Source organism: Chiloscyllium plagiosum, unplaced genomic scaffold (assembly GCF_037043375.1).
Source record: "Chiloscyllium plagiosum isolate Xiang-an unplaced genomic scaffold, Cpla_swu_hap1 HiC_scaffold_2, whole genome shotgun sequence".
NCBI lineage: Eukaryota > Metazoa > Chordata > Chondrichthyes > Orectolobiformes > Hemiscylliidae > Chiloscyllium > Chiloscyllium plagiosum.
In genome coordinates this window covers 147,593,781-147,608,035 of record NW_028270140.1, presented here as the reverse complement: position 1 = coordinate 147,608,035, position 14,255 = coordinate 147,593,781, and the positions used below count along the sequence as shown (strand labels likewise).

The 14,255-nt window shown below is 49.7% G+C and overlaps 1 protein-coding gene across 16 annotated transcripts in view; it reads left to right on the top strand.

The window, feature by feature from the left end:
* htt (huntingtin) overlaps window positions 1-14,255 on the top strand; it is a 295,347-nt gene that overhangs the window by 236,189 nt on the left and 44,903 nt on the right. For 15 of the 16 annotated variants that reach the window (XR_015751247.1, XM_087974297.1, XM_087974311.1 and 12 more), the window contains one exon: window positions 9,105-9,318. Coding sequence is in view for 14 of the 16 variants with exons in the window: in XM_087974297.1 (XP_087830423.1) it covers window positions 9,105-9,318 (214 nt within the window). In the remaining 2 variants the exon portion in view is untranslated. Of the gene's footprint in view, window positions 1-3,785; window positions 3,960-9,104; window positions 9,320-14,255 lie in introns of those variants that run through there. The other variant, XR_015751248.1, reaches the window with a different exon arrangement.

Below are 14,255 nucleotides of genomic sequence, written 5' to 3'. Positions count from 1 at the left end.
CCCCCCCCCACCACCATACTAGTTTAAACCCTCTCGAACTACTCGAGCAAACCTTCCACCCAGTACATTGGTCCCCTTCCAGTTCAGATGCAACCCATCCTTCTTGTACAGGTCCCACCTTCCCCAGAAGGCATCCCAATTATCTATATATCTGAAGTCCTCCATCCTACACCAGCTGCATAGCCACATGTTAAGCTGTGCCCGCTCCTTGTTCCTCGCCTCGCTATCTCATGGCACCGGTAGTAAACTAGAGAACACTACTCTGTTCATCCTGCTTTGCAGCATCCATCCTAACTCCCTGAAATCACTTTTTATATCCTCGATCCATTTCCTGGCTATATCATTTAGAATAGTAAGAATGTTTAAAGATCATTTAGAAAGTGCAAAGAAAAATTGAAAAACAAAATATTGTAGCTGCCAAAAATCTGAAATAAAACCAGGAGATGCGGATATACTCAAGTGGTCAGGCAGCCCATGAGCAGAGAGGAACAGAGTTATCATTTCAGATTGACCTTTCATCAGAAAAATCATGTGGTGAAATGTCACTACCTGAAATGATAACTGTACTTCTCTACAGATGCTGTCAGGTCTGCTGAGTACTTCTCATACTTTATGATCTAGTGCAGAGGTGAGAGCTAAGATGCTTGAACTGTCAGGTAAGGATAGACCGGCTTGGAGTTCTTTTCTCTAGTGTTATGATCCCAACTGATGGTCCTGCTGGACAAGCCATGTGCCAGAAGCCTGACTTTTTTTTCTTATATTTAACATGGCGGTCTTTCACTGAAACATAGGCAGTCAAGGCTGCAGATTTGCTTTAAAAATAAAAAAAAGCATTTACTTTAAAGAGAGAGAAAAACAGAACAAGCTATGTAAATGTAGAAGCTTGAGATGTATAAAAACAGCAAATTAAAGTCTTATCTATTTCCCAACTTCATCTTTTTACACCATTGGAGATTCTGAGAAATCATGCTTATCTTATTAGTTCTGTCCTGTGAACTGTGAAGTCACCTTACATGAATACTTCAAAAATGGAAGCTTAGACTTCCAGTCTTTGAATCATTTGCTGTTTTCTGACTAAACACTCCTCGTCTGGAAGTATTGCAAGCTAAATTCTTATACCAAGTAACTGATCTATTCCTAAGTTGTCTTCTATACTCTTCCTTTGAAGCGAATCTATATTTGCTTGAACCCAATCTGATCTCCTCCAGAACTACCCTAAAAGCTTTCAATGTCTGATTTCTAAGTCAAAATCCACTTCTGGTCAATCTCAACCAAAATCAAGGCTAATGCCTTTCATTGTTTACTAATTGTTACAAGCCCCACAGTGTGAACAAACAGTCATCTTTATAGTGCAGGAGTTTTGAAGCAGAACTTGCAGTACCCCTAGTTAAGCTGATCTGGTACAGAATACAAGCGTCTACCCAACAATCTGGAAAATTGGGAGAAAGTAAGGACTGCAGATGCTGGAGATCAGAGTTGAAAGTATGGTGCTAGAAAAGCACAGCAGGACTGATGAACGGCTTATGCCTGAAACGTCGCTTCTCCTATTCATTGGATGCTGCCTGGCCAATCTGGAAAACTGCGCAAGGTGCCCTGAACACTACACAGGACAAGTACAACTTGGCCAGTTGTTGCCCCATCAGTCTATTCTTGATGATCAGCAAGAATATGTCATTAATAGTGCAAACAAGTAGCACTTGCTCAGTGATAACCTGCTGACTGACACCCAGTTTGGATTCCACCAGGGCCATTCAGCTTCTGACCTCATTAAAGCCTTGATTCAGATAATGATAATAGAGCTGAATTCCAGAAGTGAAGAGAGTGACAGACCCTGATATCAAGGTTGCATTTGACTGAGTGTCATATCAAGGAGCACCCGCAAAACTGGAATCTATGGGAATCGGGACAAACTCGCCAGTGGCTGGAGTCATATCTGGCAAATAGGAAGATTAGTTGTGGTTGTTGGAGGTCAGTCATCTCAGCTCCAGGGCATCTCTGCAGGAGCACCTCAAGGTAGTGAGCTAGGCCTAACCATCTTCAGCTGCTTCATCAATGACCTTGCCTCCATTATAAGGTCAGAAGTGGTGAAGACAATGTTCAGTACCATTTGCAACTCCTCAGATACAGAAGTAGTCCGTATCTAAATGTAACAAGACCTGGACAATATCCCGGCATGGGCTGAAAAGTAGCAAGTAATGTTTGCTAGAGTCCTTGAGAAACACAGCACGGAAACAGACCCTTTGGTCTAACTCGTCCATGTCAACAAGATATTCTAAACTACTGCAGTCCCATTTGCCAGCACTTGGCCTATATCCCTCTAAACCCTTCCTATTCATGTACCCATCCAGATGCCTTTTAAATGGTGTAATTGTACCAGCCTCCTCCTCTTCCTCTGGCAGCTCATTCCATACATGTATCATCCTTTGTGTGAAAATGTTGCCCCTTAGATCCTTTTTAAACATTTCCCCTCTTACCCTAAACCTATGCCTTCTAGTTCTGGAATCCCCAACCAAGGGAAAAGACCTTGTCTATATACTCTATCCATGCTCCTCATGATTTTATACCTCGATAAGGTCACCCCTCAGCCTCTGGGGTGCTTCAGGAAAAAGAGACCCCGACTATTCAGCCTCTCCCTGTAGCTCAAATCCTCCAACGCTGGCAATGTGCTTGTCAGTCTTTCCTGAACCTTTTCAAGCTTCACAACATATTTCCGTGATCAGAGGTTTAGATAGGGTAGATAGCGAAAGTCTTTTTCCTAGGCTGATGATGTCAGCGTGTACGAGGGGGCATAGCTACAAATTAAGGGGTGATAGATTTAAGACAGCTATCAGAGGCAGGTTCTTTACGCAGAGTGTGGAAAGGGCGTGAAATGCCCTACCTGCTAATGTAGTCAACTCAGCCACGTTAGGGAGATTTAAATAATTCTTAGATAAGCACATGGATGATTTTGGGATAATGTAGGGGGATGAGCAGAGAATAGTTGACAGGTCGGCGCAACATCGAGGGCTGAAGGGCCTGTTCTGCGTTGTATTGTTCTATGTTCTACCTTCGAGCCAATTCTGTATCTAAATGGCTAGTCCATGTGATGTGATCTGACCTTGCTAACCAGTCCATCATAAGGAACCTTGTCGAACACATTACTGAAGTCCAAACAGATCACGTCCACTGCTCTGCCCTCATCAATCCTCTTTGTACTACTTCAAAAAACTCAATCAAGTTTGTGAGACATGATTTCCCATGCATAAAGCCATGTTTACTATCCCTAATCAGTCCCTGTCTTTCCAAATACATGTACATCCTATCCCTTTGGATTCACTCCAACAACTTGCCAACCACCGATGTCAGGCTCACCGGTCTAGAGTTCTCTGGCTTTTCCTTAGCATTTTTCTTAAATAGTGGCAGCACATTAGTCAACCTCCAGTCTTCTGGCACCTCACCTGTGACTATTGATAATACAAATATCTCAGCAAGGCACCCAATAATCACTTCTCTAGCTTCCCACAGAGTTCTCGGGTACACCTGATCAGGTCCTGGGAATTTATCCACCTTTAGATGTTTCAAGACATCCAGCACCACCACCTCTAATATGGGCATTTTTTTAAGATGTCACCATCTATTTCCCCACATTCTATAACTTCCATGTCTTTCCCCACAGTAAGCATTGAGCAAAATACTTGTTTAGTATCTCCCAGTCTCTGCGGTTCCACACACTGGCTGCCTTGCTGATTTTTGAGGGGCCTTATTCTCTCCCTAGTTACCCTTTTGTCCTTTCAACTTATTTATAGAATTCCTTTGGATTTTCCTTCACCCAGTTAAAGACTATCTAATTATTGCTCCTTGACATTACTGAATCCTTCGCTATCAACATCACGGGGAGTTACCATTGACCGGAAACTGAACTGGACTCACTATATAAATACAATGGCTACCAGAGCAGATCAGAGGCTAGGAATACTGTAGTGAGTAACCTGACTCTTTTTTTTTAAATTTATTCACTGATGAGGATGTTGCCAGCTAGGCCAGTATTTATTGCCAAAAAGAGGGCAGTTAAGAGTCAACCTTTTGTTTTGGGTCTGGAGTCACATGTAGGCCAAATCAGGTAAGGATGGTAGTTCACATTAGTAAACTAGATGGGACTTTTCCTGACAATTAGCAATGGTTTCATTGTCATCATTAGACATTTAACTCCAGATTTGTATTGAATTCAAATTCCACCATCTGTCATGGTAGAATTTGAACCTGGGTACCCAGAACATTACCTGGATTTCTGGATGAACAGTGATGATACCAGTAAGCCATTGTCTCCCCTGCTGACTCCACAAAGATTACCCACCATTTTTAAGGCACAAGTCAGATTGTGATGGAATACTCCCCACTTGCCTGATGGGTGCAGCTCCAACAACTCAAGAAGCTTGATACCATCCAGGACAAAGCAGCCTGCTTGGTTGGCACACTGTCACAAGCATTCAGTCCCTTCTCACCAACACTCAGTAGCAGCAGATACACTGCAAAATTAACATCTTCTAAATGCACGACCAATTCCATCCAGAAGGATAAGGGCAGCAGGTACATGAGAACACCACCACCTGAAAGTTCCCTTCCAAACCACAAAGTGCTGACTTGGAAATACATTACTGTGAATATAGGTTTGCTCACTGAGCTGGAAGGTTTGTTTTCAGACATTTTATCACCATACTAGGTAACATCTTCAGTGAGCATCCGGATGAAGTACTGGTGGGATAGCCCACTTTCTATTTATGTTTGGGTTTTTTTGGGTTGGTGATGTCATTTCCTGCGGTGACCTAATTTCCTGTTCTTTTTCTTAGGGGGTTTGTGTTGATTAGAGTTCTTAGAATGCTATGCTTCTAGGAATTCTCGTGCATGTCTCTGTTTGGCTTGTCCTCGGATGGATGTGTTGTCCCAGTCGAAGCGGTGTCCCTCCTCATCTGTATGTAAGGATACTAGTGAGAGTGGGTCATGTCTTTTTGTGGCTAGTTGTTGTTCATGTATCCTGGCAGCTAGTTTTCTGCCTGTTTGTCCAATGTAGTGTTTATCAAGTTCTTGCAAGGTATTTTGTAAATGACACTAGTTTTGCTTGTTGTCTGTATAGGGTCTTTGAAGTTCATGAGCTGCTGTTGTGTGTTGGTGGGTTTGTGGGCTACCATGATGCCAAGGGGTCTGAGTAGTGTGGCAGTTATTTCAGAGATGCCTTTGATATAGGCGAGAGTGGCTAGGCTTTCCGGATGTATTTTGTTTGGGTTTGTTGCTGAGAAATCAGCGGATTGTGTTCACTGGGTACCCGTTCCTTTTGAATACACTGTATAGGTGATTTTCCTCTGCTCTTCGTAGTTCTTCTGTGCTGTGGTGTGTGGTGGCTCGTTGAAATAATGTTCTAATGCAGCTTCGTTTGTGGATGTTGGGATAATTGTGGAAGCCTAGCCACTCTCCCTTACATCAAAGACATCTCCAAAATGACTGCCAGACTATTCAGACCCCTTAGCATTATTATAGCCCACAAACACACCAACAGCAGTTAATGAACTTATTGAAAAACTTATGTCATTTACAAAATATCTTGCAAGAACTATAACAAACCCTATATATTGGACAAACAGGCAGAAAACTAGCTGCCAGGGTACATGAACATCAACTAGCCACAAAAAGACATGACCCACTCACTAGTATCCTTACATATGGATGACTGGGACAACACATCCATCCTAGGACAAGCCAAACAGAGACGCGCGCAAGAATTCCTAGTAGCATGGCATTCCAACTGGAACTTTATCAACAGCACATTGACTTGGATCCCATTTCCCACCCCCTGAGAAAAAGAACAGGAAATTACAATGCTGTAGGAAATGACATCACCACCGGAAATGACATCACCAACCCAAACATATAAATAGAAAGCAGGCTATACCACCAGTGCTCCATCTGGAGGCTCACTGAAGATGTTACCTAGTATGGTGACAAAATATCTGAAAACGAACCTTCCAGTTCAGCGAGCAAACCTACATCCAGAACCTCAACCTGAGCTACAAATCTTCTCAAATCTCCCTAATGTTACTGTTCCTTCAGTATTGTTGAGTCAAAATCCTGCAATTCCCTCCTTTTTAAGGTCTGCCTATACCAGAGGGACTGCACTGGTTCAAGAACACAGCTCACCTCGCCACAGCCTTCTCAAGGGCAACTGAGCATGGGCAATAAATGCTGGCCCAGCCAGTGATGCCCACATCTCTTGAGTGAGTGAAGAAGGTTTGCAGTTGCCTGTTCTCTAACAATACTGGATTAGATCATTTGTTCTAGATAGGACTGTCTGACCGTTTTCTTTTAAAGCTCCCTTCGTAGAAGTAAGCAACATCGACATTTCACTAGTGTGGAATCCAAGCATTAATGTTATACAAATCACATGCCTTTCATCACACTTGCAAAGAAAAAGACTGAGAGATTACGTGGCTGAGGTCTTAAAGGTAACCATAGAGTGGATGTAATAACAAAATGCAGCTTCATTTGGGAAAAATAAAGGCTTGGTGTCATAAATATAAACATGTCAGGTAGAACCTTTCTGGTCAAATTGTAGAACTTGGATGCCATAAGAATTGGCTGGGGAAAATACCATTTAAGAGGAAGCTCGAAGATCTAAGTCTGTATGCATAGAGTGAGATGAATAAAGCTGAGAAGAAGCTCACATGGAACGTAAACACTGGCATTGACTAGTTGGGCCAAATAACCTGTTTTATATCATTTTAGAGTGGATGAAAATGTTTGCTTGTCTATTAAACTAAGATTTCAGTTTCATTGGGTACCCTCTGGGTACTATAAAAGTATGAGCTTGTAGCTCAGGAATTTAACCATGGCCTGAAGTTGAGCTGCAGTGGGGCATATTGGAACAGGATAATGTGATGGACCCATTCTGTCACAGTTGTGCATGTTATCCACTGTTGCTATATTTATCGAATTAACACCACATGTACAGGTCCATCTATTGCTATTCAATTGCACTTGTACCCCTCTGTTCATGAATAATAATTTTTAAAATTTTCTAGCCTAATCTTCCTGCATCCCTGAGCTCAATAAGACGGTGAGCAATCAAGACAATCAGATCAGCTCATTGCCTTCAGGTCTTACATGCAATATCCCTGGAGTGGAGTTTGAACACTCAATTTTGAGTGTCATGCTGTTCTCTGAATGAAGCTGATGTACAGTGATATAACTATTTATAACCTAGGCCACTCTAATATTTTGGTTAAAGATTAATTGCAAGGATACTTGGCCTCCCTACTTAAAAATCCAATTTTCTTAACACAGTACACAGTAATTTAGTGCTGTTGTCTGTGTCATCTGTTGAGAATATTCTGTGTGGTTGTTGTGTTATATAAAAGGAAGTGGATGCAGAGTCCTTGACTCTTTCAAAAGCAGAGGAAAATAGATTCTTGGTAAATAGGGAGCTTAAAGGTTGTTGTGGTTCTGTTCGCCGACCTGGGAATTTGTGTTTCAGACGTTTCATCCCCAGTCTCGGTGACATCCTCAATGCTTGGGAGCCTCCTGTGAAGCGCTTCTGTGATCTTTCTTCCGGCACTTGTTGTGGTTTGAATCTGCCACTTCCGGTGGTCAGTTCCAGCTGTCCGCTGCAGTGGCCGGTATATTGGGTCCAGGTCGATGTGCTTGTTGATTGAATCAGTGGATGAGTGCCATGCCTCTAGGAATTCCCTGGCTGTTCTCTGTTTGGATTGTCCTGTAATAGTAGTGTTGTCCCAGTCAAACTCATGTTGCTTGTCATCTGTGTGTGTGGCTACTAAGGATAGCTGGTCATGTCATTTCGTGGCTAGTTGGTGTTCATGGATACGGATCGTTAGCTGTCTTCCTGTTTGTCCTATGTAGTGTTTTGTGCAGTCCTTGCATGGGATTTTGTATACTACATTGGTTCTGCTCATGTTGGGTATCGGGTCTTTTGTCCTGGTGAGTTGTTGTCTGAGAGTGGCTGTTGGTTTGTATGCTGTTATGAGTTCTAGTGGTCGTAGTAGTCTGGCTGTCAGTTCAGAAATGTTCTTGATGTATGGTAAAGTGGCTAGTCCTTTGGGTTGTGGCATGTCCTCATTCCATTGTCTTTCCCTTAGGCATCTGTTGATGAAATTGCAGGGGTATCCGTTTTTGGCGAATACCTTGTAGAACTGCAAAAAGAGTAAGAAGAACACCTCGACAATGTATTCACCAAAAACGGATACCCCTGCAATTTCATCAATGGATGCCTAAGGGAAAGACAACGGAATGAGGACATGGCCACAACCCAAAGGACTAGCCACACTATCATACATCAAGAACATTTCTGAACTGACAGCCAGACTACTACGACCACTAGGACTCATAACAGCATACAAACCAACAGCCACTCTAAGCCAACAATTCACCAGAACGAAGGACCCGATACCCAGCATGAGCAAAACCAACGTAGTGTACAAAATCCCATGCAAGGACTGCACAAAACACTACATAGGACAAACAGGAAGACAGCTAACGATCCGCATCCACGAACATCAACTAGTCACGAAACGACACGACCAGCTATCCTTAATAGCCACACACGCAGATGACAAGCAACATGAGTTTGACTGGGACAACACTACTATTATAGGACAAGCCAAACAGAGAACAGCCAGGGAATTCCTAGAGGCATGGCACTCATCCACTGATTCAATCAATAAGCACATCGACCTGGACCCAATATACCGGCCACTGCAGCGGACAGCTGGAACTGACAACCGGAAGCGGCAGATTCAAACCACTACAAATGCTGGAGGAAAGATCACAGAAGCGCTTCACAGGTGGCTCCCAAGCACTGAGGATGTCACCTAGACAGGGGACGAAACGTCTGCAACACAAATTGCCAGCTCGGCCAACAGAACCACAACGAGTACCCGAGCTACAAATCTTCGCACAAAGCTTAAAGGTTATTGAGAGTAGCTAGGAATATGGAGTAATCAAATCAGCTAAGATCTGAATGAATGTCAGAGCCTGCTTGAGTTGCTGCTCCTGCTTTTAACTTGAATTTTCCGATGAGTTATGTGGTTTCCGTGTTACAAGCTGCTACTCTTGACTTTTAGATGTGTGGAGTAATGGTCTCTGGCAGCGAGGAGTCTACACCTTCCATAATCTACCATTGTGTCTTGCGTGGGATGGAGCGACTTCTTCTCTCTGAGCAGCTTTCGCGTTTGGATGGAGAGGCCTTGGTGAAGCTCAGTGTGGATAGATTGAACATGCATAGTCCTCATAGAGCCATGGCTGCCTTAGGACTGATGCTAACCTGCATGTATACAGGTACTGCGTTGATGCGCTGAGCTATTATGGAGGGCTCATCTCTGTACTTGCCTGAACGATAGTTGTGAATAAAGAAAGCTTCATTATATTTTTGAAGCTGTTAACATCTTTAAGAAGCATTGTATTTTGTTTATTGTGAAGAGAAAGGTAATTTCTATTCTTGATGTATAATTGGATGCACAAGGGTTGTGGTTATAGTAGCAGTTAAGAGGCTGTGAAATTAAATCCTAGAATCCACAAGTTTATAATTGTTCTAATTTGGCATAGAAGATTGAGGGAAATATAAATGACATTCGAAATTATCATACATTTTGATAAAGTGGATATCAATGCTTTTCTCTAGCAAGAGGGCCCATGATCAGATAATGCTGATATAATATAACAGGCAAAAAAAAGCCAGGAAAAAGAGGGAGGTAAATTTGCTCAGTTGCTGTGATCTGGAACACTTCTGGAAAACTTCTGGAAAAAGTGGTGAAAACCGATTCAGTAATGACTTTCATAAAGGAATTTGAAAAATACTTGAAAGTTTTTTTTTAAATCTTGCACTGTAAGAGAACTTGCACTCATACCCCACCTCCCAAGCATTGTGTGCATGAGATTCCAGTCTCATAATCTGTGGCTGACACTTCATGTAGCTGGAAGCTGGTGCCGGAAGATGGTCACACTGGATTGTGACACTTCCGCTGTCTGGTCACTCTCTCGCACTCTCTCTCTCGCACTCTCTCTCTCGCGCTCTCTCACACGCTCTCACACGCTCGCTCTCTCTCACGCGCTCTCTCTCACGCGCTCTCTCTCACGCGCTCTCTCTCACGCGCTCTCTCTCACGCGCTCTCTCTCACGCGCTCTCTCTCACGCGCTCTCTCTCACGCGCTCTCTCTCACGCGCTCTCTCTCACGCGCGCTCTCTCACGCGCGCTCTCTCACGCGCGCTCTCTCACGCGCGCTCTCTCACGCGCGCTCTCTCACGCGCGCGCTCTCACGCGCGCGCTCTCACGCGCGCTCTCTCACGCGCGCTCTCTCACGCGCGCTCTCTCACGCGCGCTCTCTCACGCGCGCTCTCTCACGCGCGCTCTCTCACGCGCGCTCTCTCACGCGCGCTCTCTCACGCGCGCTCTCACACGCGCGCTCTCTCACGCGCGCTCTCTCACGCGCGCTCTCACACGCGCGCTCTCTCTCACGCGCGCTCTCTCTCACGCGCGCTCTCTCTCACGCGCGCTCTCTCTCACGCGCGCTCTCTCTCACGCGCTCGCTCTCACGCGCTCGCTCTCACGCGCTCGCTCTCACGCGCTCGCTCTCACGCGCTCGCTCACGCGCTCGCTCTCGCTCGCTCTCACACTCTCGCTCGCTCTCACACTCTCGCTCGCTCTCACACTCTCGCTCGCTCTCACACTCTCGCTCGCTCTCACACTCTCGCTCGCTCTCACACTCTCGCTCGCTCTCTCACTCTCGCTCGCTCTCTCACTCTCGCTCGCTCTCACACTCTCGCTCGCGCTCTCTCGCTCGCTCTCGCTCTCGCTCTTGCTCTCTCACTCCCTCTCTCACACGCTCCCTCTCTCGCTCTCGCTCCCTCTCTCGCTCTCGCTCTCGCTCCCTCTCTCGCTCTCGCTCCCTCTCTCGCTCTCGCTCCCTCTCTCGCACTCGCTCCCTCTCTCGCACTCGCTCCCTCTCTCGCACTCGCTCCCTCTCTCGCACTCGCTCCCTCTCTCACACTCGCTCTCACACTCGCTCTCACACTCGCTCTCACACTCGCTCTCACACTCGCTCTCACACTCGCTCTCACACTCGCTCTCACACTCGCTCTCACACTCGCTCTCACACTCGCTCTCACTCTCTCGCTCCCTCTCTCGCTCCCTCTCTCGCTCCCTCTCTCGCTCCCTCTCTCGCTCCCTCTCTCGCTCCCTCTCTCGCTCCCTCTCTCGCTCCCTCTCTCGCTCCCTCTCTCGCTCCCTCTCTCGCTCCCGCTCTCGCTCCCTCTCTCGCTCCCTCTCTCGCTCCCTCTCTCGCTCCCTCTCTCGCTCCCTCTCTCGCTCCCTCTCTCGCTCCCTCTCTCGCTCCCTCTCTCGCTCCCTCTCTCGCTCCCTCTCTCGCTCCCGCTCTCGCTCCCGCTCTCGCTCCCTCTCTCGCTCCCTCTCTCGCTCCCGCTCCCTCTCTCGCTCCCTCTCTCGCTCCCGCTCTCGCTCCCTCTCTCGCTCCCTCTCTCGCTCCCTCTCTCGCTCCCGCTCTCGCTCCCTCTCTCACACTCGCTCTCTCTCTCGCTCCCTCTCTCGCTCCCTCTCTCGCTCCCTCTCTCGCTCCCTCTCTCGCTCCCTCTCTCGCTCCCTCTCTCGCTCCCTCTCTCGCTCCCTCTCTCGCTCCCTCTCTCGCTCCCTCTCTCGCTCCCTCTCTCGTTCCCTCTCTCGCTCCCTCTCTCGCTCCCTCTCTCGCTCCCGCTCTCGCTCTCGCTCTCGCTCCCTCTCTCGCTCCCTCTCTCACACTCGCTCCCTCTCTCACACTCGCTCCCTCTCTCACACTCGCTCCCTCTCTCACACTCGCTCCCTCTCTCACACTCGCTCCCTCTCTCACACTCGCTCCCTCTCTCACACTCGCTCCCTCTCTCACACTCGCTCCCTCTCTCACACTCGCTCCCTCGCTCCCTCTCTCGCTCCCTCTCTCGCTCCCTCTCTCGCTCCCTCTCTCGCTCCCTCTCTCGCTCCCTCTCTCGCTCCCTCTCTCGCTCCCTCTCTCGCTCCCTCTCTCGCTCCCTCTCTCGCTCCCTCTCTCGCTCCCTCTCTCGCTCCCTCTCTCGCTCCCTCTCTCGCTCCCTCTCTCGCTCCCTCTCTCGCTCCCTCTCTCGCTCCCTCTCTCGCTCCCTCTCTCGCTCCCGCTCTCGCTCCCTCTCTCGCTCTCGCTCCCTCTCTCGCTCTCGCTCCCTCTCTCGCTCCCTCTCTCGCTCCCTCTCTCGCTCCCTCTCTCGCTTCCTCTCTCGCTCCCGCTCTCGCTCTCGCTCTCGCTCCCTCTCTCGCTCCCTCTCTCACACTCGCTCCCTCTCTCACACTCGCTCCCTCTCTCACACTCGCTCCCTCTCTCACACTCGCTCCCTCTCTCACACTCGCTCCCTCTCTCCCTCTCTCGCTCCCTCTCTCGCTCCCTCTCTCGCTCCCTCTCTCGCTCCCTCTCTCGCTCCCTCTCTCGCTCCCTCTCTCGCTCCCTCTCTCGCTCCCTCTCTCGCTCCCGCTCTCGCTCTCGCTCTCGCTCCCTCTCTCGCTCCCTCTCCCTCTCTCGCTCTCGCTCCCTCTCTCGCTCTCGCTCCCTCTCTCGCTCTCGCTCCCTCTCTCGCACTCGCTCCCTCTCTCGCACTCGCTCCCTCTCTCGCACTCGCTCTCGCTCCCTCTCTCGCTCTCGCTCCCTCTCTCGCTCCCTCTCTCGCACTCGCTCCCTCTCTCGCTCTCGCTCCCTCTCTCGCTCTCGCTCCCTCTCTCGCTCCCTCTCTCGCTCCCTCTCTCGCTCTCGCTCCCTCTCTCGCTCTCGCTCCCTCTCTCGCTCTCGCTCCCTCTCTCGCTCTCGCTCTCGCTCCCGCTCTCGCTCTCGCTCTCGCTCTCGCTCCCTCTCTCGCTCTCGCTCCCTCTCTCGCTCTCGCTCTCGCTCCCGCTCTCGCTCTCGCTCTCGCTCTCGCTCCCTCTCTCGCTCTCGCTCCCTCTCTCGCTCTCGCTCTCGCTCCCTCTCTCGCTCTCGCTCCCTCTCTCGCACTCGCTCCCTCTCTCGCACTCGCTCCCTCTCTCGCACTCGCTCCCTCTCTCACACTCGCTCTCGCTCCCTCTCTCGCTCTCGCTCCCTCTCTCGCTCCCTCTCTCGCTCTCGCTCCCTCTCTCGCTCTCGCTCCCTCTCTCGCACTCGCTCCCTCTCTCGCACTCGCTCCCTCTCTCACACTCGCTCTCGCTCCCTCTCTCGCTCTCGCTCCCTCTCTCGCTCCCTCTCTCGCTCTCGCTCCCTCTCTCGCTCTCGCTCCCTCTCTCGCTCTCGCTCCCTCTCTCGCTCCCTCTCTCGCTCTCGCTCCCTCTCTCGCTCTCGCTCCCTCTCTCGCTCTCGCTCCCTCTCTCGCTCTCGCTCCCTCTCTCGCTCTCGCTCTCGCTCTCGCTCCCTCTCTCGCTCTCGCTCCCTCTCTCGCACTCGCTCCCTCTCTCGCACTCGCTCCCTCTCTCGCACTCGCTCCCTCTCTCACACTCGCTCTCGCTCCCTCTCTCGCTCTCGCTCCCTCTCTCGCTCCCGCTCCCTCTCTCGCTCTCGCTCCCTCTCTCGCACTCGCTCCCTCTCTCGCACTCGCTCCCTCTCTCACACTCGCTCTCGCTCCCTCTCTCGCTCTCGCTCCCTCTCTCGCTCCCTCTCTCGCTCTCGCTCCCTCTCCCGCTCTCGCTCCCTCTCTCGCTCCCTCTCTCGCTCTCGCTCCCTCTCTCGCTCTCGCTCCCTCTCTCGCTCTCGCTCCCTCTCTCGCACTCGCTCCCTCTCTCGCACTCGCTCTCGCTCCCTCTCTCGCTCTCGCTCCCTCTCTCGCTCCCTCTCTCGCTCTCGCTCCCTCTCTCGCTCTCGCTCCCTCTCTCGCTCCCTCTCTCGCTCTCGCTCCCTCTCTCGCTCTCGCTCCCTCTCTCGCTCTCGCTCCCTCTCTCGCTCTCGCTCCCTCTCTCGCACTCGCTCCCTCTCTCGCACTCGCTCCCTCTCTCGCACTCGCTCCCTCTCTCGCACTCGCTCTCGCTCCCTCTCTCGCTCTCGCTCCCTCTCTCGCTCTCGCTCCCTCTCTCGCTCTCGCTCCCTCTCTCGCTCTCGCTCCCTCTCTCGCTCTCGCTCCCTCTCTCGCTCTCGCTCCCTCTCTCGCTCTCGCTCCCTCTCTCGCTCTCGCTCCCTCTCTCGCTCTCGCTCCCTCTCTCGCACTCGCTCCCTCTCTCGCACTCGCTCTCGCTCCCTCTC